At 36.4% G+C, this 26,893-nt stretch overlaps 4 protein-coding genes and 1 pseudogene across 4 annotated transcripts; 2 read left to right on the forward strand and 3 right to left on the reverse strand.

The window, feature by feature from the left end:
• Nucleotides 1-5,816: 5,816 nt before the first annotated feature.
• LOC141822755 (uncharacterized) lies at nt 5,817-7,204 on the reverse strand. The gene is made up of 3 exons (XM_074710086.1): nt 7,104-7,204; nt 6,248-6,305; nt 5,817-6,153 (listed from the first exon to the last, which is right to left on the reverse strand). Exons 1-3 carry the CDS (start codon nt 7,176-7,178, stop codon nt 5,927-5,929), a joined length of 360 nt encoding a protein of 119 aa, XP_074566187.1. The 5' UTR covers nt 7,179-7,204; the 3' UTR covers nt 5,817-5,926.
• Nucleotides 7,205-11,296: 4,092 nt separating this feature from the next.
• Nucleotides 11,297-15,281, forward strand: LOC141825355 (3beta,22alpha-dihydroxysteroid 3-dehydrogenase-like). Its single transcript, XM_074712739.1, has 7 exons — nt 11,297-12,241; nt 12,321-12,602; nt 12,690-12,791; nt 14,253-14,331; nt 14,507-14,616; nt 14,752-14,888; nt 14,991-15,281. Exons 1-7 carry the CDS (start codon nt 11,525-11,527, stop codon nt 15,130-15,132), a joined length of 1,569 nt encoding a protein of 522 aa, XP_074568840.1. The 5' UTR covers nt 11,297-11,524; the 3' UTR covers nt 15,133-15,281.
• Nucleotides 15,282-16,146: 865 nt separating this feature from the next.
• LOC141823025 (transcription factor MYB98-like) lies at nt 16,147-17,450 on the forward strand. The gene is made up of 3 exons (XM_074710303.1): nt 16,147-16,481; nt 16,642-16,768; nt 17,166-17,450. Exons 1-3 carry the CDS (start codon nt 16,147-16,149, stop codon nt 17,448-17,450), a joined length of 747 nt encoding a protein of 248 aa, XP_074566404.1.
• Nucleotides 17,451-18,249: 799 nt separating this feature from the next.
• On the reverse strand, nt 18,250-19,872 carry LOC141825645 (uncharacterized; annotated as a pseudogene).
• Nucleotides 19,873-22,664: 2,792 nt separating this feature from the next.
• On the reverse strand, nt 22,665-25,225 carry LOC141825143 (uncharacterized). The gene is made up of 2 exons (XM_074712531.1): nt 23,231-25,225; nt 22,665-23,126 (listed from the first exon to the last, which is right to left on the reverse strand). Exons 1-2 carry the CDS (start codon nt 25,127-25,129, stop codon nt 22,698-22,700), a joined length of 2,328 nt encoding a protein of 775 aa, XP_074568632.1. The 5' UTR covers nt 25,130-25,225; the 3' UTR covers nt 22,665-22,697.
• Nucleotides 25,226-26,893: the final 1,668 nt, after the last annotated feature.

Below are 26,893 nucleotides of genomic sequence, written 5' to 3' on the forward strand. Positions count from 1 at the left end.
AGAATTTTGTTAACGTCAATTCACATCTGCTGTACATATTTTTACAACAATTACAATCATTTTCAATACAATAATAACAAAAGGTTCAACATACAATAATATCAAAAGGTTCAACACTATCAGGCAGTCTCAATATTCTCTAAAGCCTTAAGCAGAAAAAATTTAGGATCTTAATAATTTTTTTTTAATTTTAAAATTTAGAACCTTAATATATCTTTAAAAAATTAATTTTAAATTTTTAAAATAAATTATTAAATATAATATTATTAAAGATATTTAATTTTTAAAAAATAACAATATAATGTATCGTAAAAATTATTTTCATGATTGAAAATTATAGTCATTTATCACACAACAATAACTTTATTATTGTATTAAATTTTAATTTGTTATTAATAAAAATTTTAAAATAGTTTTTTTTAATTTTCAAACATAATTTATTAAGTTGATAATCTTTTCTAAACATAACTGTGAACGATAAAAACACATAAAAAAGATAAACTTAAGGATGAATAAGAGTACGATAATAATAGTATAAAATAATAATATATTTTTATAAAAAAATCAATTACTAATAAATATTTTTTATTTATTAAAAAGCCTAACTCAATAAATTAAATTTTGATCAATAAAAAATTTAAAATTATTGATTAGTAAAATTTATACATCATCAATCAAATTTAATTTTGATAAAAAAAAATTAAAATTATCAATCAAATCTAATTTTAACTAATAAAAAAATATTAATCGACTCAAATTTTAATCATTAAAAAAATAAAAAATTATCAATTAAATTTAATTTTAACATATAAAAAATATATAATTACCAATTAAATTTAATTTGATTAGTGAAAAAGAAAATTATCAATCAAAATAAATCTCAATAAAATTTATTTTAATTAATAATTTTAAATATTTATCGATCAATTTCATATCTTTATAAAATAAATTAATAATTATACTTATTTAATAAAATAAATCTCACGAATGGAATGATATTCGACCTATTAAAATAATTCTATATATATAAGAGTAACAGTAAGAGAGTAAGAAACATAGAAAAGCACTAAAAATCCATCTTAATCCTAAAGGAAAAAGTCTTTCGCTAGTTCAATTAGTGAGTTGACAACTCATGCCAAAGATTAAATAATAACTGATAATGTGAAAGTGATAAAAAAAAACACACCCAATAATACATTTCCCAATTTTTGCAAAACACCTGAAATACAAGACATCATTTATTTTATAAAATTGTTAATGATCTATCTCTCATGAAAATCTTCTATCCTACTCTTTATCAGAACCCACACTTCTTATAGGACCATACGGTTGTATAATGAGTCAGTTAATTGATCTATAAATTAAAGTAACTACAAAGACCAGTATATATTTATATAACCTAAAACTAACAATTTTATAATGTTTTAAAGTCTTATTTTTTTGCTCATTGATTGAAAGGAAGTAATTATAGTACTTTCCTTGTAATACGTCCTATTTAGCTATACTAAATTATATAAAACATAACTAAAAGTGAAGCTCAGAAAAATATCTTTATTTTTTAATAATTCATATCAAGAATTAACAAATAAAGTTCAGATGGACACTTAAAAATAAAGATTTACGTGAATTGTATGATAAAAACAAATTCATCGCAAGATTATTTGACAATGAAATTAACAACGAAAATATTTTCATAAGTAATACCTTATTGTTAAATTTTATGATTAAAAAATATTTATTCATCATCAATTTAAGTCGTTACAAAATTTAAAATCCTAAATAAGCTAATAACCAAACATTTAATAAAAAATTTATATTGAAACAACAAAGCTAAAGACACAATAAAAATCCGAAAGCCAAAAAAAACAAAAAACCCTCGGTAATGAATAAAAACTGAAATAATTTTGAAAATCACTTAAACTAGAAATAGAAATGAAGCTCTCAAACCAACTATTTAATTTTCAGATATGTAAATTATGCCTTTAATAATATTTCCAATTCCACCCCATTCCAATAATAACCTTAGAAATCAAACAATACGGTGATCTGCAAAAGCATTAAGAGAATAATAAGTTGATGAAGTTTCAAACATGATCAAACATACCCCATATAGCAGTCGTTTAGATCCTACCATCTAAGAAATAATTGAAAGGAACGATCGCTATGATAAAGAAATAATATATTGATGGTTAAGAAAGGAACTACAAAGGAAATCTCAAACCATCATTAACTATTCAGATATAGGTAGAATATAGAAGAGAAGTTATATATATAACTTCTCAGAAACTGAGTTCACAGCGTTTCATACCCCTGAAGAATCATACAGCCTTTTCTCCCTCTCATTTTACACGTTAAAGAGTGAGGGAACATTGTATAAGCTTGTGAAATTGATAGAAAACATTATTTATATTGACAAGATGACTCAAGGACTGAGTTGACTGTGGTGCAGCGATGCCGACGAGATACAAGGAAAAACATATCCAAACATCCGTGAACTAACAAAGCTGATTTTCAAAAAATAACTAAAATGCTACATAATCAACTGCTGCTGTCTGCGCATTTCACTCATTTCTACATTCTGTTTCTGCGACAATAAACTAATAATCTTTGCCTTTGAATAAGCATGTTCAAATCAGTGAACTAGAAATTGAATAAGTGAATTTAACTCAAAGTACTAGTGCAACTACATAAAAACACAAGAACATTAATCAATATTAATTTGTTGATAAAAGCAAAAGTCCAAGAAGAAAACAGAAACAATAATAGCACAAAAACCTAATGACAAGCAGATTTGTATCTAGCTATTGTTGCTGTTTTTATTACAAGATAATAAAACACCTCCTTAATTACCAATAATTTTGAGTTCAGTAATCAAGATCGGATTTCATACTAGTTATCTAGTTTTGTGTTGCATCTATACGTTGTATTTCCAAAATAACAAGTGACATGAAAGCTTAACTTATAAAATTTCTGAAACATGTGCAAAAGTGAGTTGATAAGGAATAATGCACTTAAAAATTTATCAATCTATGCGTGTGTTCCATGTATAAATGCAGTTTTGATCCCTTAACTTGTTAGTATGAAACAATGATGCAGCCTTATGATTTGGCATGACATTTCGAATATGATCGAGTTTAAAACTAGACTAGTGACAGACAATAATCAGAATTAGTTAACTAATTGTTCTTGCTCATCATAATGTAATATAAAATAATAATTGATAATGCGAAAGTGATAAAAAATACATTTCCCTAATTTTGCAAAACACCCTTAAATACAAGACATAATTTATTTTATAAAATTGTTAATGATCGATCTCTCATGAAAATCTTCTATCATACTCTTTATCAGAACCCACACTTCTTCTCTTTCAAGTATATTTAAAGGTGAGAAAATATATAGGACCATAAGGTTGTATAATGAGTCAGTTAACTGATCTATAAATAAAAGTAACTACAAAGATCAGTATGTATTTATATAACCTAAAGCTAAAAATTTTATTATGTTTTAAAGTCTTATTTTTATACATTTTGAGTTCCAAGTTCTTCTTGCATGAAGAGCACAAACCTCATTCTTAATTCATGTCCTTGGCTGCTCATTGATTGAAAGGAAGTAATTATAGTACTGTCTTTGTAATATGTCTATTTAGCTATACTAAATTATATAAAACATAACTACAAGTGAAGCTCAAGAACATAGAAAAATATCTTTATTTTTGAATATTTCACATCAAGAATTAATAAATAAGTTCAGATGGTCATAATGATAAAAATAAATTCATCGCAAGATTATTTGTTCATCATCAACTCCGTCGCAACTTGACGACAAAATTCTTTTCGTTACAAAATTTAAAAATCCTAAATAAGCTAATAACCAAACATTTAATAAAAAATTTATAATGAAACAACAAAGCTGAAGAGACAACAAAAATCCGATAAAAGGCAAAAAGAAACAAAAAAAACCTCGGTAATGAATAAAAACTGAAATAATTTTGAAAATAACTTAAACTAGAAATGAAGCTCTCAAACCAACTATTTATCAGATATGAAAATTATACCTTTAATAATATTTCCAATTCCACCCATTCCAATAATAACCTTAGAAATCAAACAATACGGTGATCTGCAAAAACATTAAGAGAATAATAAGTTGATGAAGTTTCAAACATGATCAAACATACGCCATGTAGCAGTCGTTAGATCCTACCATCTAAGAAACAATTGAAAGGAACGATCACTATGATAAAGAAATATTGATGGTTAAGAGAGATTCAACTACAAGAAAAATCTCAAACCATCATTAACTATTCAGATATAGGTACAAAATAGAAGAGAAGTTATACATATAACTTCTCAGAAACTGAGTTCACAGCATTTCTTACCTCTGAAGAATCATACAGCCTTTCTTCCTCCCTCGTGTTACACGTTACTGATCATCGGTCTTGTGAGTTAATATAGAGAGTGAGTTCGCGATTGTATAAGCTTGTGAAATTGATAGAAAATATTGTTTATATTGACAAGACGACTCGAGGACTGCTGTAACTGCGTTGCAGCGATGCCGACGAGACAAGAAAAAACATGACTTTAAATATTGGACAATAAACTAATAATCTTGCTCTGAAAAGTTCGATCAGTGAAATTGCAGGAGATGCACACTGCACGATGCAATGATGTTACTGATGAACACTGCACGATGCAGTGATGTTACTGACAAGAGTGAGTGACTGCACAATGCAGTGATGCTGACAAGACTTGAGAAAAGCAGGTTCAAACCCGTGAACCAGAAATTGAATATAAGCGAATTTAACTCAAAGTACTAGTGCAACTACATAAAAACACAAGAACATTAATCAATATTAATTTGTTGATAAAAGCAAAAGTCCAAGAAGAAAACAGAAACAATAATAGCACAAAAACCTAATGACAAGCAGATTTGTATCTAGCTATTGTTGCTTTTTATTTCAAGATAATAAAACACCTCCTTAATTACCAATAATTTTGAGTTCAGTAATCAAGATCGGATTTCATACTAGTTATCTAGTTTTGTGTTGCATCTATACGCTGTATTTCCAAAATAACAAGTGACATGAAGCTTAATTTATAGAAATACTGAAACATGTGCAAGAAGTGAGTTAATAAAGAATAATGCTCTTGAAAATCCTTCCATGTATAAATGCAGTTTTGATCCCTTAACTTGTTAGTATGAAACAATTGAGCCTTATGATTTTAGTGTCATTTCCTTGATCGAGTTTAAAACTAGACTAATGACAGACAATAATCAGAATTAGTTAACTAATTGTTCTTGCTCATCATAATGTAATATAAAATTAAATAAATATTAAATGTTTCACAATGAATCAGAAATGGATATTTTATTATTTTAAAAATAAAATAGATATTGTTTCTATTTGGTTTGGTTTACAAATGATCAAACCTAAATCAAATTAGATTTTTTTTTTCTCTGTGCAGTCCATTTAAACCAAACTGAGCCAGTTTCACAAACAAATCCAACTGAACCACATTTTCAGTTGAAATTTTCAATTTGATGAAAGATAATTGATGAGGTCCCTAGTAACAAATAATGTCTTGAAGTGGCAATCCTAGCATAAACTAATAACAAAAATGCATGCGAGGATTCAGATTTCATCTCAAAATACAATTTTATTGGTATTTCATATTTATTCTACTAGTTAATTAGCACAAGTATTGAGGTAAATTCATAACAAGTTTATGTATTCCATTCACACAACAGACACAATAATGTCATAATACTAATGGTTTTGCATTGTAAAAAACAATATAATTGAATGGGTAAGGATCATTTGGGATTAGTAAAAATTGGTTAGAAAAATTGGAATTCATTTAGCACAAACAAAATTGCACTACATTGCAGAAGAGAATAAGGTACAGGTGAGAAAAGCAAATAATCAAGGACTTCTACATACAACAGCCTCGATATAACCCCACCCATCTTCAGTATCAGGTCCCTCCCAATAGCCAGATATTGTTGTGTGCAAATTAGGACTAACCATATCGCAAATCATAGATTGGCAACAATGACTCCTTTTTGGCATTGATGATATATTTTGATAGCTGCCCATACTGATTGTTACCGTCTTCAGAGCAATAAGATAAACATTGAACACCCTCATTGCTGTAAACAAGAACATGGCAGTGTTAATTGATACGGTTACAAATTAAGCTATGAACGTCAAAGAAACATAGAAAAAAGGACTGCCTCCAATCACCTATCCTGTGTGATTGGCCCCATGTCCCAACCAACTCCAAAGCATGTCCGTGCAATTCCTGCAAGCAGATCAGCAGTATTTATGTAATAAGCCTATGTGGCACAAAGTTAAGAAACATAAGTTGATCAACTAATAAAAGTAATCATGAAAAGCCAATGTCAATTATCAAAAAGCTCAGCTTCTCAAAATTTGATGACCACAAGTATAAAATAGCAAACAAGCCTAATTAATCCTTAGGGCACACGATAATGAATTATTAATCATGAGTACAAATGAATAGTGAAGCAAACACCCATTATGAGAATTGAAAATAGTATAGATGTCACATATAGACTTAGGTATTGAAGATTGGTCTTTCATCATCCTTAGGGCACACGATAATGAATTATTAATCATAAATGCAAATGAATAGTGAAGCAAACACCCATTATGAGAACTGAAAATAGCATAGATGTCACATATAGACTTAGGTATTGAAGATTGGTCTTTCAGCCTGCCAACCATCTTGCAAGCCATCTCAGCATCAATTGATATTTGAGGTATCAAGAGAGCATAACAAATTCGCAACACTTATCCAATCATCACTGTCACGAACGTGTATGTTATCTTAAAGAACTTTGGCTTACTCTACCATTATCTATCCCGTGAAGACCCATTTGCAGGCTACCGGTAGTATTATGTATTCACACAAACAAACTTCGGAAAACAAGTCGCATACATTCTTATTTTCTACTCCATACTGCAAACAAGTTGACAAGCTTAAATCTGGGGGAAAACAACTAGTTTTTTTTTTTAATCTTCCCACCAAAAAGAAGAAAACTAAACATGGGTTTACGAAAGAAGCAATACAGTTTACCTTCTTCCTTGGCGTCCGCCGGCAAAGGACGAACCGAGGCCTCAACAAAATGTCGCGGACCCCGGCGGCGACCATGGTTTCCGCTTCGGAGGGTTGCTCAATTCAGCGGTGGGAAAGGGTTTTGTTCGCGGCAGAAACAGACAAGAAAGCGGCCGCTTTGACTCGCTCTGGAGACGAGTCCACTGGGCCGAGCCCATGGGTCTGCTTCACCTTTGCCCAACGGTGAGTGTGTTCATCTCGATCACTTTCAATGTCGGTGATTTGAAAGAAATAAATTAATAGTAATCTTTTCATATGAGAAAATTTTATTCCTCAATCTCTATTTTTATTTAGAAATTTACCATCCGAATATCAACTCGACTATACTCGTGTTGTAAAAAGTGATCCACTCAGTGAGTTATTCGATAGTTAAACCAAATAATAATTTTAGCTATTAAACCTACTAGTCGAACAATTATTAGTTAAATCCATGTTCTTTACAATAGCCAAATAATCATTATTATTGGCTATTCGAAACCAAAGGTTTATTATTTTAATAAAATTAAGTTACAATGTATATAATCAAACAAAACATTACAAAATTTAAAACATTTTGATTCAGTGAAAAAAGCAAAAAATATCTGAAAAATGCAGTGCATTGGTTATTTAGGGTGCCTAAGATTTTAGAAAGTGTTGACACTCAATTGAAATATGATTTCTTCAGTATCTTAAATAAGCCTAAGATATATTTTTCACACTCAATTACTTTTCTCAAGTTAAATTCAATTAATTATTAAATGTAAACTTATTAGTAAAGCACCTTCTTGACAATGCCTTTACTCGACGCACCACATCGACCTTCACTACTGTGTTTCAATGCACCAAGGGAGGGGAAAAAAGGAAGAAGAAAATAAAAAGAACTGATAAAATATGGGCGATAAATTGGAAAAAAAAAAAAAAAGTCTTCTGAGCTTGAAACATTGTAGAGCCCACGCGACAGCCGAAGACTTTAATATACCATCATAGCAGTTGCATGTTCCAGAGCAAACTCTGTTCGTTGCTCCCGACAGCTGCTCCCTTCACCACTTTGTTATCCTCGTGTTGCTCATCATTATGTAGTCTACTCCTACAAGGAAATTATGATTCAATTGGAGGCATTCAAACTACTACAAGTTATTGCAAAATCACCGAGTTTGTAGATTGAGAATCTTCTTGCCTTTTCCTCACTTGACGAGGCTGCATACTACATTCGATCATCATAACTGCCTATGCCCTCTACATACTGCTTACCTTTTTCCTGCCTTGGTGGGGTTACATATACTACTACTGTACTACATTTAATCATCATCATTGTCTACACACTCTAAATACTGCTTACCTTTTCCTCACTTGATGGGGCTACATATACTACTTCATTTAATCATCATCATTGTCTACACACTCTAAATACTGCTTACTTGCAGAAGATCATCATCTTTAACTTCGTAGTCTGGTTAAAAAAACCAAAGGTCCTACACAACATCTTGAGTACTTCACTGGTATCAATCCTGCATGCAGATCATCATCAAATGTCGTTATGCTCAAAGCAACATCATTCTTCATGGTTCTGTTTAGTTGAATTAAAATGAGTTCTAGGACCAATAAAGGAGGCTGCTGCTGCATGCAGATCATCGTCAAATATCGTTATGCTCACAGCAACATTGTTCTGTTTAATTGAAATAAAATGAGTTCTAGACCAAAAAAGGAGGCCGGGGATAGGCACATGAGCTCTCTTTTACATCCATGGCACTTGTCTTCTGCCTTTTTAAAGTAGATACATTAGAAAATATTATATGCATAGTGGATTAAAAATAGGAGACAACATGACATCCTACCAGAAGACAGCACGAGGTAAACAGCACAGAACATGGTGCCACACACTTTGGAATAGCATCAACAATTTGAAAAGATGGAATTCTGAACAAGATCTGAGAGATATCGACAGAAGTAGATTGACAAGATATCAAAATTTGAGGCACACGAGGAGTCTTTGTTCAAAATAACTGAAAACCAAGGAGAGAAATTGGCTAATTCTGATCTTTACTCAACAAGCACGTTACATAAACAATTTCATTTGACAAAGAGCCCCAAAGTTATTACCGAGTTAAAGCTCCATGAATCAAAAATCAACACAGTAAGACACTGAATGAATTTTCATGAAAAATAATAAAAAGATAGAAATCACATATTGGCCATCTTCGATAGAGATCTCATATCAGTCATCTCTGCTTTAAGTCACATCCACAGGGATGCTAAATAAAAGTGCTGACTCGAGTAGAACACTTCGACCACATCACAACTAAAACCACTAAAATCATAACAAAACATTAAAAGTAGGCAAATTAGATTGTGTAAAAAGGTAGCATGTGCTGAAGTTTTAACCTTTGATAGGAACGATATGATTTTAATGTCATATCATACCATACCAATATGGTTATGATATTTATTTTCTTTCGAGTATAAAATATATACAAATTAAAAAACATTTTCATTAACATTTGAAAGCAATTACATACAAATTATTACAAGAATCTCGACCATATATAGAGTTATCACCATCAAATGTAGTTTAATAAACAATCTACAAAGTTCTCATTTTTCTTTTTATTTATTTCTTTTTTTGGTTGAAAACAAAATGCAAAATGTTCTACTTGTTTCCTTTCTATAATAATGACTACTAAACTTAGAGCCAGTGACAGAACCTCTGAACCTAGCAGGAATACTTGGCATTGAATCCCCACAATCAATAATGTTTCTAGAGCCAAAAAGTTAGTATGAATTGTACGACCTTTAACTAGTTGAGTATGCTCAGGTGTTTGCTTCTCTTGATTCATTTCACCATCTTGAAGAGGCCCTCCATCTAACGCTAAAAGATCAGAATGAGTTTCAAAGTGTTGGAAGTTGACCATGAGGAGGAAAAAAGGCCTTCAGTGGATAATCATTTTGTTTGGTTACCCTTGAGTCGGCATCTAAGAATTAGTTACACGGGATCATACTCTATCATTTAAATTAGTCCCTTTTTGAAACGTTTGAAACAAGCGAATAACATGAGTATACCCCATATAAGGTTAGGTTCAGTTCATGCATTTAGAAATTAGAGATTACAAGATTATAACGAGAAACAAATCACTTTTTAACTGGGCATAATTTTGAAAGTTTAACTAAATCTGAAAAAGTCAGATTGGCTATGCGTATATACATTAAACCATTATATTTACCAATGTAGAATAAACAAAATGCTAAAAAAACAATTAGTTGCAAGGAGAGAGTACTCTATATATTAAATTGATAAAACTTTAACAACTCGATAAAAATTCACTGGATTAAAAAGAAAAAAAAAACCTTTTATGTTAAACTCCAAAAATCGAGGAAATGAAATAGAAGGTGTAATGAAGAGAACAGCACTTGTTACTAGTGACCTCAAACAAGAACCAGTAGCCCACCAGATTATATCTTGGAACATTTAAACTATGATTAACTCCATAATCCAGCAGCCCAATTCACTCTAAAATGAAAGCAGAACACTTTGCTAACCTAAGGTAACGACAAAGGAGAGTGGATAAGAACACTGAAGCAAACAATAATAATAATAATAATAATAATAATCCTTCCGACAACATTAACTTCTGTCAAAATCGACCAACCAGATCAGCAACAAGATAATAGATCGATAATAAGAGAAGGAAATGGTTGAGGGGTTTACCTCAAGATTAGGATGGCAGTCTCTCCAGTCTCCCCTGCACGAAACCCTAGCGGGGAGGTATGTTCGGGTACGAAAATAAAGAAGACGGGTACAGCGTTTGTTTATGCGGCATTTTCAATTTAGGCGCACCGACTTTGATTTATAGGAGCACTGATCCCCAATTTTCTTCCCGTCTGTTATTTAAATCAAATCAAATAAAAAAACTTAAGTATTTTATAATTTTAGAAGTAATAAATTGTGATGTAAAACAATTAATTTTTTTTATTTGATTAAGTCAATATCATGATGATTGTCTAAATTTATCCATATTTTATTTTAAAATTAGAAAATAATTAAAATAATTTTGAAAATATGGTAAGTTCTTTAAAAGAATCCTAAAACTGAAAGAGTTTATTTTGGGAAATACAGACGGGTTTGGTAGATAATAGTTAAAGTCTGCTGTATCCTTTAAAAAAATTGAACATAACTGCAGTTGTAGCGAGGAGAGGGAGAGGGAGAGGGAGAGGGAGGCATATCTGATCCACGTTCGTCCCCCCCGTGCGTTACCTTTCCCACAGCATATCTGATCCCATCTCTCTATTGAATACCGTCTCGATTTATACTCGACCATTTACACTTCCTTGTCCACCTTTCCTCTTCCGCCTTGTGTGTCCGGAAACCAGCCTTTTGATCCCGAAGTTGCTTCTGGATCTGCCGAATTATGGTCTCCGGCATGTCGTCTCTCCAGCTGTTAGATGTGTTCCTCATTGTGGTAGCGAGTTTGGTGTTCTGGGAATTGGGGAGGTGGAGGAGGAGGAGGTGGGCCGGCGGGCTGCCGCCGGGAAGCTTGGGTCTGCCGGTGGTGGGAGAGACGCTGAGGCTGATCGCGGCGTACAAGACGGAGGACCCCGAGCCGTTCATCGACGAGCGGGTGCGGCGCCACGGCCGGCTCTTCACGACGCACATCTTCGGGGAGCGCACCGTGTTCTCGGCGGACCCGGAGTTCAACCGGATGGTGCTGGCGGCGGAGGGGCGCACCGTGGAGGGCAGCTACCCGTCGTCGATCTCCACCTTGCTTGGCGCTCACTCACTCGTGCTGATGCGAGGCGTCCGCCACAAGCGCATGCATTCCCTCACCCTGACCCGCCTCGCCTCGCCCGCCGCGATCCGCGACTCTGGCATCCTGTCCCATATCGACGGCCTCATCCACCGCACCCTGGACTCCTGGTGTCGCTCGTCTCCGGGCCCTGCCCGCGTCCTCCTGCTCGACCAGGCCAAGAAAATCACTTTCGAGCTCACCATAAAACAGCTGGTGAGCGTCGACCCGGGAGAGTGGACCGAATCCCTCCGCCGCGAGTACCTCCTCCTCATCGACGGCTTCTTCTCCATTCCCTTCCCTTCTTTCCTCTCCTTCACCACTTATGGCAGGGCTATCAAGGTTCGAAACCAAACCCAAACTAATCCTCCCTCTCCTCTCTCTCTCACTCTTTCTGACCCAATAGATCCAATTGACGCAGGCGCGGAAGAAGGTGGAAGCGGCGCTCAAGGAACTGATAAGGAAGAGGAAACGGGAGAGGACGGCGGCGAGCAGAGGAAAAAACGACATGGCGAAGAGGAAGGTGGACATGCTGGAGGAGCTGATGGATGGCGTGTCGGAGGAAGCAGAGATGATGAAGGAGGAGGCGATGGTGGACTTTCTTCTGTCGCTTCTGGTGGCCGGATACGAGACCACGTCGACCATCATGACCCTGGCCGTGAAGTTCCTCACTGACAACCCCGACGCCCTCGCCCTTCTCCGGGTGCGTCGATCGGCCGCCGGCCGCACACTAAAATATAGATCTGTAAGCTTTACCACCAACGCTCACAGTTCCTATTTCGTGGGGCAGGAGGAGCAGGACGAGATCAGAGCGAAGAAGAAGAAAGACAAGGGAGGAGAGGAGGAGCCGTTGACCTGGAGCGACTACAAGTCAATGTCCTTCACGCAATGCGTAAGCAAGCCCTCCCTCTCAATCTCAATTTACTATAGTATTTTAAGAGTTGTTATATATAAAGTTGCAACTATATCCAATGATTATTTGCTAACAGTACAATTCCATACTGTAATTGTTAAATTATCAAAAGTTAGATATATAATAACTCCAAACATACATATTATCAACACACACAAATAAATAATTAAAAAATTCTATGCTATGCTACATATATACAATCTTTTACAATTATATGGTAAAGAAATTAAACATGAATATCAGAAGCTGTCTTGATCGAGGCAAATACTTTAGTTTTTTTAAAGGTTAAGGAATGGAATGCTTGAGAATTTGAAAAAAGAAGTTCCATAAGTATCACCAAAGCTTTATCTCGAAACGTAAGGTGCGAGGTCATTTTTTACACTTAGTTTCTCACAAGTGTAATTCTATGTGAAATCTCTTCTTTTCATGGAGAAGGTGTTCACATATTGTAAATTAGCACTCCTCAATTTTGTTTGCTCCTTCACTAGCTATTAATTTATTCAACTTCTTCCTTTTCTAAAAAAAAAAATAATCAATCCCTGGGGTGAACTTCTTCCTTTTCTACCTAGGCCCATAGTTGGTGGTATGACATTGTCAATTTGGCATGCAATAATAATTAACAGCACATTTTAATAAATTCAAAAAAAAATAAAATCCAGGATTATTTTAGTGAACAGCTAGCCAATCAATATATAATTCTCTAATTGCAACAATTAATCTAATTATTATTTCTATTCAAAACCAATAATTTATCACAACTGATGTGACCTAGCATATATATATATATATATATATATATATATATATATATATATATATAGTATTAAATATAAAAATAAATTCAAAATGAAAAAAAATATAGTGCTTACGGGATATGTCGGTTGTTATCTTGTACTTCTTATCCGATACACTAAGTGAGTAATTAAATTTTTTTATTTTAAAATATTTTTTAATACTATTACTCAATCCTTAAAGTCTAATAAAAAATTTAAAAAGATAAATAATAAAAATATCATTATTCATGGTCTAGACATCCGGAATTTTTTCGGACGTTTCAAATATTCTATCGTGGACGTGTGACCTTATAAAATGCATAGTATATGTATTGTTTGAGCGAGCCCAAGTTCACTAGATTCTATAAGTGGGTCAGCATCGTGTGAGTCAGATGCACACGTGCGTACGTACGTGTATGTAACTGGATCACTACTTTTGATTGGATTTGCATGCGTAGCCTCAGCTCCCGTCAACATCAAGATCCAATCCCGGACGATTTGCGTCGGACTGGGTCCAGTCCAGCGGTGCGGACTGATCGATCCATATATCTCCCTCCATCATTAAATTAATTAAGCCTACCCAGCCGTATATTAATTATTAATTTCTTAAGGGTAAATTAATTATAATTAACCCACTGCACTTTGTTTGCACTGCACTGCACTGCAGGTGATCAACGAGACACTTCGCGTGGCCAACATCATCGGTGGAGTCTTTAGACGCGCCATGACAGACATCCACTTCAAAGGTACGTACGTACGTACGTACGTATACCATTACCAATTATTTACCATATAACATTAATTAATATTTCATTCACTATATATATATATATATATAATATATATGCTTAGGCCTTAATTAGCTTGTATATATAATATATTTTTGCTGGGTGATCGATTATATATATTAATTGCTTTTAGGACACACGATTCCAAAAGGGTGCAAAGTTTTCATCTCGCTCCGAGCCGTTCACCTCGATCCTGAGTATTTCGAGGATGCACGAACCTTCAATCCTTGGAGATGGCAGCAGGTAATTAATTAATTAATTAATTAATGACTGGATGGTAATTAAATTAGTTAGTACTCATGAGCTAGCAATTAATTAATTGAGTACTGCTTCAAATTTTTTTTTAACAAATTAATTGTACGTGTGTGCTTCATGCAGAAGGAGGCAGCAGCAACGCAGCAAGTCGGCGGCGTAAATTTCATGCCCTTCGGCGGCGGCACTCGCCTTTGCCCCGGCTACGAACTCGCGCGCGTCGTCATCTCCGTCTTCCTCCATTACCTCGTCACTCGCTTCAGGTGTATATATATATATATAGTGAAGCTGTACTTCTGATTATATTGCCAATTATTGTATTTCAATCGGTTAATTAATGTATATATGTGATGTATTATACGTAGTTGGGAGGAAGCTGAGAAGGATAGGCTGGTGTTCTTCCCCACCACAAGGACTCTCAAGGGATATCCGATCAATGTCCGTTTCCGCGACGGCGACGGCGATGACATTAATAACGACGGGCTAGCGTCTCCAGGACCCAGTTAATTTTTCCGTTTGATCGTCATCATCTTCTTCTTCCTCATCCAGTACTGTTATACCCTGAAAAAAGGGATAAATTAAATAAGAGCATTATTATATATACTGCAAAGCCCATGCATGTATATATGAAGACGTAAATAAACTAAATTGAAATACATATGGAGGTTTGGTAGGACCAATTAACCTAGAACCATATATAGGTGAAGACATTCGGTTAAATTGAATTTTTAATCAATTCAAAAGATAAACAAATACATAATTAAACTCTAAGAACTTTACTCTTTGCTTTAGGAGTCTACTTTTGTGCTTAGTCAAGTTGAGTAGGATGAGATGAAAGTTTTGTATTCTTCTAACACTTCCCTTTTTTTTTAAAAAAAAAAAAGCTTCTATTTTATATATTAAATTCATTCTTCATTGTTAGATTTCTCTTACATCCACTCAAATTTGAAAATTAACATAATTACTCAGAGATAATTCAAGTACACAAGACAATTAAGAAACATATAAATATTACTCGACGACAATTTAGGAAAAAAATCTTTTAAATTTAGTGTAAATTAGCATGCACCAAAGACACTACCGTATATAACAATGCATCCCATAACATTCCAGCTTAGTAAGCATTTTAATTTCAAAACAACCCAGTGGATACTTGCCATATGTGCTTTCTCTGACTAACTATACCTTCATAGCCAGCTATCTACAATCATTTCACTTGCTCATTTCAGACAAATAATTGTTTGTCACTATCCATCCCCCTCAAGAACTTAAAGGCACAATTATATTCTTAGACCAGCATAACCATTGATTCACCCTAAACCGACGGCTATGAATAAAAAGAATTACATTTTTCTTGTAGTATAAGTTTTACTTTCCCGTAAGAATCTGAACAATCGATATTGGTTAATCTGTCTAGCTATCTGGTATTTATATAGCTAAAAGTTTAGCTACATGAGCAATCAATTCCCCCTTCCAATGGCTTTCCTAAATAAGTCCCACATCTTTCGACATTCGGGTAACATGCTTGGTACTTTGCCAAGGGATAGTTCACTAGGCTTTCTTCCGGTGGGCATGGATATCCCGATGCTCACTGAGGGCTTGCGAAAGATTGGCACATCAAGTTACACTCTCTTAGATCCTGTTATTAATCAGGACTTGGTGATTAATAACTCCCAATTCAACAAACCTTTCCAAGAAGAACATGAGAATGTTCCAAATTTGAAGGTTGGAGATCAAATGCACGAAGAGGCTCATGTCGATGTGGACAGTGCAGTACTTGACACTAAAGTTGGCATACAAGTTCAGAAGAAACCTGCAGATTTAGTGAAAGGGCAGTGGACTTCTGAAGAAGACAGGTTTAAAATTTTCTTTTTTTAATGTTTTTTATGTGCTATGTATTTCCTTTCCTAAAACATATTACTTATTGATTTTGGTAATGATAACTTCTATACATGTAATACCTTGTAAATATAAATAATTGACTATTTTTTTTCTTCTTGTGATTTTATTTTGTAGAATTTTGGTTGGCTTGGTCGAGCAATATGGTCTCAAGAAATGGGCTCATGTAGCTCGAATGCTAAAGGGGAGAATTGGGAAGCAATGTAGAGAAAGATGGCATAACCATCTAAAGCCTAACATCAAGGTTAATATATATCACTGCAATTTAATTATATCTTCTTCTTCTTTTCATTTAATTATTTATTGATTGATTGATGAAGATTTGCATGCATTTACTGGTCGTGCCTTGCTTGAATTGCATGTCTAATTACAACATACTGTAAGAAGATGGTAAAGACAGAAAAGAAAAGGAAAGGTGAGAAATTAATAGGGAAAGTGGTGTATTGGATGAGTTTGTCTTACAATACACTGTTTGGATGGTTTGAAAGAGTGGATGTTTTAGTGTGAATATTTATTCTACATAATTTTTATCTTATCATTTACTCTCTTTTTTTCTTCCTTTCTAAGTTTTTGTTAATGTGGTTGGACTATATATATATCTAGTGCAACACCTTAATTCCGTACGTGTTATGATCCTACAGATGGATAGTTGGAGTGAGGAGGAAGACATGATCCTGATACAGGCTCACTCCGAGGTGGGCAACCGGTGGGTCGAGATCGCCAAGCGACTCCCCGGTCGAACTGAGAACGCTATCAAGAACCACTGGAACACCAACAAGCGCAGGCAGTGTTCCAGTCGACCGCACCGCAAGACTAGGCAGGATGGCAAACCCAGTACAGTTTTGCTCAATTACATCCAGAGCTTGAACCCAAAGAAACACACGACAGAAAGCATCAGCAGCAGCAGCATCAGCATCAACGACTGACAGTACTGCCAGACTATTTTAGCAATTGACAACAGCTCCGCTTCTTCCTCCTCTACCACCTCACTACTCGAGTAGCAACTTCGTCGAGGCGAGAACGAATTAGGATTCCTCCACCTCCAAGGTAGGGACTTGGAAGACCCTCCTAAGCTGCTGCTTGATCTAAGGGGGCTGGGACTGCCCGGTGAGGATGACATGAGTTGTGTACTGTTGGAACAAGTAGCTGCAGGAGGATATGAGGATGTGATGCCAATTAGTCCGAGTGAGTGTGTGAAGAAGGATATGGACCTGATAGAGATGATAAATATGGCCACCAAAAAGACCATGCACCCAGTAGAATGATATATCCATATCCATATGGCTTGGTCATGCATATGCATGCATGCAATTTAAGATTCCGAGTACGTACAATTGACAATGCATTGAAGTAACTCAATTCCTTTTAGGATTTTCAAAAGTTAATGGATAGAACAACAAAGAGTTAATTAATTGTTATTTTGCATGTAGTGAATGGTTATTGTTGATAGTTTCTTTAATTTTACGTATGATCAAGCGAGAGGATATATACGTGTGTTGAGGAGTCAAAACAATTCTACTTTGAGGATATGCTTTTACAGTCCAACAACAAGTGATTGCAATATTTAATTGGGGAGTTAATTTGCGTAGCATAATTGCCTCACATCCTTAATCATATCATTTTGCGTGAACATGGAAACAGATATAGTTGGTTCGCAATCAGCGTGAAAAAAAAACAAAAAATAATAATAATAATAATCAACAAGAGCAAGCTTAATCAGTTGATTCACATAATTGAGCAGCCGCTGCTAGCGTTCTCATCACTGAAGAAGGTGGTGTACGGCTCACTGTGATACGTCGCCGGCAGCGGGGGCACGTGCATGTTGTACATCGTCACCGGCGGCGTCCGGGCATAGGCCATCGTCGGCTGAAAGGCAGGCCGGTCTTTCATCATCATCATCATCCTTTGCTGCTGCTGCTGCTGCTGAAGTTGCTGCTGCTGTTGCTGCCGCTGCTGCATCGCGGCCATGTACTGCTGCTGATACGGATTGACGGCGGCGGCAATCACCTCAGCCGGCGGCGCCAACGCACCTCCCTGATTGTATCCTGGCGCTGGACCTGCACCGCGCGCCATTGCTGGAATATTTCCGACGTGGACAACGGGGACCTTGCATTTTCCCCGCCGGAAAACCATGCCCCGCCATGCCAGGATTGGCCGCCGGATGGCTCACACTGCCAACTACTCCGTTCTTCCCTTGCATCTTCATGGTTATATTGATGTCATGCCCATTGCTGCTAAATTTCTCTGCACCGACATTGGCAGAGCTCTTGTTGCTGTTATCATTGTTCTTGCTATCTTGTGGCTTAGCTCCACCTCCGTTCCTGGTGGCAGATCCACCGCCTTTCTTACCATTCTTTCGATCAATGTTGTTACACACGGCTTTACTGTGCACTGGAGGAACTTGATCACCTTTCTTGGCTTTGTCAGCCATCATGGCTTTCGCTTTCGGTGTCGAAATCGCTGGTTTGATCTTGATGTTCTTGAAGTCTTCATCGAAGTCGGCGTCGAAGCAGTCGAACTCATCCATGTCGTCCTCGTCCAACTCATCCTCCTCCTCCTCGTAATCGTCTTCTTCCTCGTCGTCGTCGTAGCCATGACTTCCTTTGGGAGGCAATTCGAAGTTGACAGATTTGAGATCTTTCTGAGGTGGGAAATTAAGTGGCTTCATTTGAGGCAGAGGCACGTCTTTGGGGGCTTTCATTTTCTGCTGTTGCTGCAAATGCTGTTGAAATAGTTGTTGTTGTTGCTGCTGCTGCTGCTGTGGAGTTGGCTTGGGCTGTTGAACCTTCTGATCTTTGCCGTTTCCGCCGGCGCTGCCGCTGCTACCAGTTCCACCACCCTTCCCACCCTGCTTCTCCTGCTGTTGCTGTGGTTTCTGGGCCAGGTTGTTGTTACAGCCCTTGGGAGCCCACAGCTCTGCATGCTTCCCAGCTTTGGCAAGCTTCTTGAGGAGAGCTGCAGGATCGACATTACCCGACACAGTCACCTTCCCTTCCTCTGCATCTATGCTGGTCGTGTACACTCCTGAACAAAGCAGCAACGAACAAATGAGAAAGAAATCATCTCGAAGGCATTAGAGAAGCAAATCCCTAAGCAATTGAAGTACCATCAACTTTGTGGAGCAGTTTCTTGACCTTCTTCTTACATCCATCACAATGTATGTTCACTTTCAAAGTGCATGTCTGCAAACGGAGCAAGATGGGCACTTCTTACAAGATCTTGAATTCTCAAGAGGCCAGGCCAAAGAAGTAAAAAAGAAAAAAAAAAACTGGAACATAAAATGTGTTAAGAAGAATAAAAGTTAACCTGGATCGTGAGAAACTTGGTGCCTTCTTCTTTATTCATCATCCTCTTCCTCTGTTCGTCACAATGACAAATGAACTGCAGCAATTCTCTTCGGTTCTCAAGAAAGTTTCAGTCGTCCCTAAAATGACCAATGGCGACGGAGCCTTTATCAGATTGCGAGGGAGGCTCGGTCCCACCTCCCCTTCCTTTATCCATCTCTTTGCATACACACATATTCATCTACGATTGTTATTCTTTCTACAGAGTCTCTTTTGACTAAACCCTGAAACCAAGGTAAAGGTAGGCCATTCTGCTATTTTGATTTGATTCAACAAAATTGTTAAACGTCCAGAAGACAGCAACAGCGATCAGCCACTGTCACCGCCCGGAACAGTGGAATCCGCTGCACATGCATCCTTTATCGTTCTTGGGTTTTGCAGCTCCATTAGGAGCAACACTCGTATGTAGCCAACAAAAGTGTGCCTGCGGCATGCGTTGGATTCTGTTGACGCTAGAGGAAAACATCCGATCTGTTTACTAAGCCCTGTGATTAATAATAAATTAAATATTAATATTGGAACGTTAATGGCGTGAGTACTTAAAGCTGCACGTCCGACCGACGTACGGGCGGTCGTAGTTTTGGTGACTGGTGGACAGCAGCATGCTCATCAATGCTCGTCGTCTTTAGCTGCATGCGGCATTGAAGCCCGCAACTGAGCAGAGCTAGCTTTAAAGGGGAGCGTGTCAGAGCCTGATGCAAAACCTGACCGTCGCCCTTTGGCCTTTGGTTCGCCAGCTTGTGTTGCCAGACCTGACTGACGGTGAAGGATCATGCATCATCATCGACTCCAGTACAATTTTCCCCTATAATTTGTTTTTTTTTCTCATATTTTTAGAGTTTTCAGATCAAACGTTCTATTCGATTCAATGTGGGCGTAGTGTGTGCTGATTTTTTGCATGACGACACTGCGCACTTGTCAATGATCTCATTCCTCTTTAAGTTAATTTCTTTAGGATTTGTGATCCCTTCTGCAGTGCGACAACTCTGTATTCTCACCTCTTTGCTGCCCAACTTCCACAAGGTCATCCATTGCAATCGCCTCTGCCTCGTTTTATAGATTCAAACTCGATTTACATATCTCATTATCGATCAATTGCTACTCTCAAAAGTGATTGAGGCGTATCATGCATGTTATATATAACCCACATACATCATTTAGGTCGTCTGATCTAAATGAAACAATTAGAAATTAATGCATGGAACTCAACGGTCATAAGTTGGAAAGAACACAGAAGGAAGCGAATTAAGCTCAGCTGTGAGTTCATCTTTTGATTTAGGGCCGGGTTTAATTTATAGAATCAATTGCCCTTAGCTTATAATTTTCTGAGTCTAAAGTCTAAAGTTGATGTTAGCAATAAAGCTTGCGCCAAGAATAATTGTCTTGCCTTAATTCAGAGTTAAAGCATGCGAGAGAAGAGAAGAGACGAGAGAGACGAGACGAGAATTAAGAGAAGAATCATTTGTCGTTGGATTCAAAGGTCCGCGTGACTCGTGCACATCATTTTGCTTCTTTTTAGCTATGAAATTAAACATAACTGATAAAAGAATAAATCGATTGATTTTAATTTGCAGTGGGTTTAATTTGGTTCGTTAATTCGTATAAAATTAATGAAGATTCATGATGTTTAGTTAATTAAAAAATGATAAATTTTTCAAAGGGCACATCCAAACTTTGGAGCAATTTTAGATATTCAAAACTTTTTAAATTTTTTTGAACCTAAACTTTATTTATTTATTTATTTAATTTTTAGAAAACATGCCATTGAATTTGTAGGAGAAAAATCTCGTTGGCAATCTCTTGTTTTAAGATTGTTAGTTGCCGGAAATAAATGATTTTTTTATTTCAAAATAAATTCATACTTCTAGTTTGTTCAAGATGGGCTTGTCCTGTTGAAGTCCGAGTCAAGAAGATCTAGATGGGAAGGCCGAGTTAGATAAGTCGAGCTAACAAGGAAAGTCAAGCTGCTAGGGAAAGACCAAACTAGCTACGAAGATCAAGCTGCTAAATACGGAGGGCGAATAGGGAGGCTAAGCTAGAGGTCGAGCGGCCAAGTTAGGGAAGCCGAGCTATTGAACCAAGTGATTGAGCTACCAAGCTATATAGGGAAGCTGTAGAAGAGGAAGGCATGGCTACCAGACAAGTAAGGTTGTCGAGCTCAAAGTTGTGATGAGCACTATCTAAGTTTGTGTTAAATCCAATTTTTTAAAAAATAAATTTCTCACCTCTCCGAAGGTGCTCAAAAGTTCGAATTTTGAGGCAGATTGACGACCAATTAGTATTGATGTTCAAATTTTGAGGCAGATTGACGACCAATTAGTATTGATGTTCAAATTTTGAGGTAGATAGAATATTGATTTCCTTGCTTGAGCAATTTTTTCTACTAGAAAGAGAGTCTCTCGTTCTTATAAATTTATAATATTTATAGTTATGATTCAATATAAACTAGTTATATTATCCTAAAATTACTAATATGGAATTAAACTCTCATTCATATTAGAGTCAATTATATCTATTACTTAATGGGATTAATTTTTCAACCTTATTTTCATTCGTCTTTCTAACAAATCTATTTGAAACAAAGTATGCATGTTTAGATACATAATATTTTCCATCCTACTGTATTAACTTTTTTGATACATAATATTTCAAATAAAGATAAATAATATAGTTACAAGTTACAACATTGCTGCTGTGTGCTGCTCATACATTGATATACATCAGAGAAAAATAACTTTAATTAAGAGAAGCATGCACACACTTCAAAGATTGAATTCTACAAACAACGCGCACACACACACACACACACAAACAATAGGACTATTTGTTTCAGTTTCCAGCACTCATTATACTTGAGGCTGTTTCTACAAGATAAGACATGGTCTTTCTGTGCCGGCTAAGTCCAACACTGCCGGAAAAGATATGGAAGCATTCAAGCTCCGACGTCGTCTCTGCCACAGACTCCAGCAGACTCTCCATTCCAAATTTCTCGAATAATCCGACACTGTTGCTGTCGGAGTTCATCATCCAAATGGCTTGTTCAATCACAAACCTCCTTATTCTTGGGACCTTGATATCTGGATACTCGTACTCCTTCAGTATTTCTACAAGCTTCTCCACGAGGTCAATCTCTTGAATTTCAGCTTTCTTCAGTGCTTGAGAAAACTCATCAGGATTTGTGATTTTGCAGAGCTGTGTGGCTAGACCAATAGATACTTCCAATAGTTTCTCTTTTTCCTTCATGATGGCCTTCAGTACCTGTTAATTCGAGCAAGAAAGTTTAAATATCGATCTAAAAAAATTCATAACCATCAAATACTGAAATTAAGAAGGCTTGCTAATTAACAGAGTATGAATCTTACCGTGGGCATGGCGACGGCAACTTGGCTGAGACTATCATAACATTCTATTCTAGTATAAGCACACAAATTGCGCAAAATCCTCGAAGCGTTGATTCGGAGAACAGGATCGGTTAGCACGCTGATGAGCTTCCTTAATACCTCTGGTTTCTTCAATATACGGTCACAATTGTTGCTGCTTTCCAATGCCAACATCGCCAGGGTCTCTCCTGCCTGATTGCATACATAATTCACATCATCACTGAATCCAGGCATGAAAAAGATCGACACGAGCAGCTTGATAACGCCACCTGTGTTACCAATCTCCTCCTTAGCATGATCATCCATACTCAAGCTTTTTAGTATCTCAATTCCCAGCTTCTGCATCTGGATATTTCCATTCTTTACGATCTCCCTTATGTTGCTCACCGTGAATACTATTTTGGATATCTCCTGCCGGAGCATTTTGCCGACCTCTCCATCAGTGTCAACTAACATTTTCACCACTTGCAATGATCGTTTGACTATTCTACTTTGTGCGGTTGGTGTGCCACTGTCTCTGACAAGTACTCTGCTCGAACCAGTCAGGTCTATGATCTTGGAGAGGAGGCCTCTGGTGCTTCCGATCTTCCAACAGTTGTCATGGTCAGCTGAGAGCTTCTTGAAGATGAGAAGGCCCAACAGGTTGAGCTCAGAGAAGCTATGCTCCATATCAGGATTAATCTGATAAGAGGTCCTGCCACTGTGAAGCAACGATGACAATGACTCCATTGCTCCAGGAATCGCAACGACTCGAAGCACGTTTCTCCTCCTTCCTGCTAGCTCTGACACAATCTCTGCCGCGCACAGCCTGATCTCTTCTTCTCCTGGGTTCTTCCAATTCAGCATCTCGATCAATCTCTCCATCGTCGACGTCGAAGACCCAATTTTTCTTAGCGTGCCGGAGACAAAACGGTCATTGCGCACCAACTTCCGTAGGACTCGAAGCCCCATATGTTGTTCTTCATGGAATTCGGAGTCCAACAAATCCTTAGCGAAGCTCACCAAGTTCATCTTAAAGCCGTCGAAGGCGCTGTCATTAATGCATTTGGTGTAAATCTCGTAAAAGAATCGCCTAATCGGAACGATTCCCATTGGTCCGAGCGTATATTCTCGACTAACATTCTCTAGAAGACGACACCAGTAGATCCTCCACACCCAGTAGCTTCTTTCCACCAAATATATGAGAGCTTCACCGAGTGCTAGTCCATAGAATAGATTTAACGAGATCCTGGCGCTCCTTTTACTTTGTACTTCTTCGCCATAATCCTGATCAACAAGGCGCATCAAGGAGAGCGTCACACAGGTAACGGCAGACAAGAGTTGAAGGCAAGAGAGTGCCCTACTGATGAATTTCGATGCGACTATCCAACCAAGATAATGATGACCCTTGTTTCTATTTTCGGGTGCTCTCTTATTATATGGCTGCAGGACTCTGAACTGAATCGCTCGGAAACTGTTACTGAGAGGGTGCGCAGGCAGCTGCTGCCACTCCAGCTCATGACTGCGGCTGAAAATTCGTATGCCTTCGATGACGAGAATTATCGTCACAAAAGCGAAGTCGTTTCGCCGGAGAGCGTCCGCGAAACCTCCAAGAACAACAGTTGTAGCCCAGATGAAGGCCAACGCCCCGAGTCCAGTGGCAGACTTCTCTAGTATCGCAAGATGGAACGCGAAAAGCGTTAACCTCTTTTCAGGAGTGTGGATTTTGCTGCTCTTCCGCTCTGTCGGGGTTGGATTTGTATCGATCGGTTCCGGATGAGGCGCAAAGGGAGAGTGCCCTGCGGTTTCCAAAGTGCTGCAGTGTCGTACCGGAATTTGGACATCGTTCGGCCTCGTGTCTTGTGGATCTTCTACTGATTGCTCTTTCTTCGCAAACATCATCGATCGCTTCGACACTTTTATCAGCTGCGACAAAGCTCTTCTTGCAATATCGACTTTAATTAATTGTAGTGCTGAATCCAACAACAATATAATTAACAAAGCTTATATAAGCTTTCGATCGAGTCGCCTTCCTGTCAAAAGGAATCCACATGATTAGTAGTGAGATTATGGAAGAATATTCATGAAGACTCAAGAAAGATAATTAAGTTGTGGACACCACAAACAAAGATGATGAATTAAACCTACCCTTTGATTTCGTTCATGGGTGCGAAGGAGATGATGCCTTCGAATATATTGCAATATTGCAACGCCTGTTTCCTTCTTCTCAGGCGTATACTTTTCTGGGTCAACGATTGTGTGCCGTCTGACCATCAGGTAACTTGTAAGTGATATACTCAGAACAGTCAACTGAGAACTTGTATACGGCGGTACATATTGCCGTCTGACCATCAAGTGGTTGAATAATGCTAAAATAGATCGTACGTGTATTTCTCTATATATGTATATTTTTTTAAAAAAAATATCATCTTAAGAAACATGATAATAATTTTCCGAAGTTTTAATAGGTTTTTAAAAATACCCTAATGTTTTATTAATATCAAAATTCGCCCTTGGTAAAGAGATTTGGTGGTGATTTAAAATGGTAAAACAGGGCGTACTATACTGAAAATATTTTGACAATAAAATATAAATAGCAAAGCATTTTGAAATTTTACTAAATAAATAATATATAATATATCATAAATTACCTCAATTTTATTATTAAGGCATCATTTTTTAAATTTTTTTTCTTATTTAATGTAAGATAGTAATATGCATGATAGGTTTTAAATTGTTAAAATTAATAAGTAACAAAGGAAAAAATAAGTGGATTTTTAAATTATTTTCATTATGTCGGAATCAATGCTTATGCTATATTCACTATACTATGTTGTATATATTAAATTATACATGTAATACTTTAGGGTTTTGAGTTTTACATGAAGGATAAGCGTATAAGTCCTTATCTTTTTATATGATTCATGGACGAACTTATTGTTTGCAAATAATATTATTTTAATAGATAAAACACGTAAAAGATTAAATACTATTAGAAGTGAAAATTTTAGGTTTAATAGAGTAAAGAAATAATATATAAAATTTATGTTTAATAATATTAGACGTAATGAGATAAATGTTAAGATAGTTGTCTGTAACTGAAAGTTTTAAGTATTTAAGATCATTTTTATAAAATAAAGAAGAAACATAGAAGACAAGATGATTGAAATGGATCGTGTCAAAGTGTTTTATGTGATCGTTAAATACATTTAAAATTTAAAGAAAAATTTTACAAAATAATAGTTAAACCTGCTATATTAAATAAAACTGTATGTTGAGTTATGACCCTTGGGGCATAGTTGAGTTAGTTATGACGGGACAGACTTGCTGAAGTGGACAATGGTCGAATCTTGGTAAAGCCAAGGCAATGCCCTCCCCTATTGTGGGCAACTACAGCTTCTCGATTTACCTCCTCACAGATGACCGTGTGGGGCCGCTGAGGTAACGGATTCCACCTTTTTACTGAAGTATGTTGAGTTATGACTTAAGCATATGAACAGAAGATAAAGAATTATAGAGATGAAGATGTTAAACTAGATGTGTAAACATAAAAGGATGAACAGGATAAAAAATGAAAATATTAGAAAAAAAAAGTTAGAGTTGTATTTATTGATGAAAAACTTTAGAGGATACGTTTAAGATTGTATGGACATGTACTTAAACGAC

The sequence above is a fragment of the Curcuma longa genome, chromosome 3, assembly GCF_044706935.1.
Source record: "Curcuma longa cultivar G26 ecotype Majalengka, Jawa Barat chromosome 3, ITB_CL_G26_1.1, whole genome shotgun sequence".
Lineage (NCBI taxonomy): Eukaryota > Viridiplantae > Streptophyta > Magnoliopsida > Zingiberales > Zingiberaceae > Curcuma > Curcuma longa.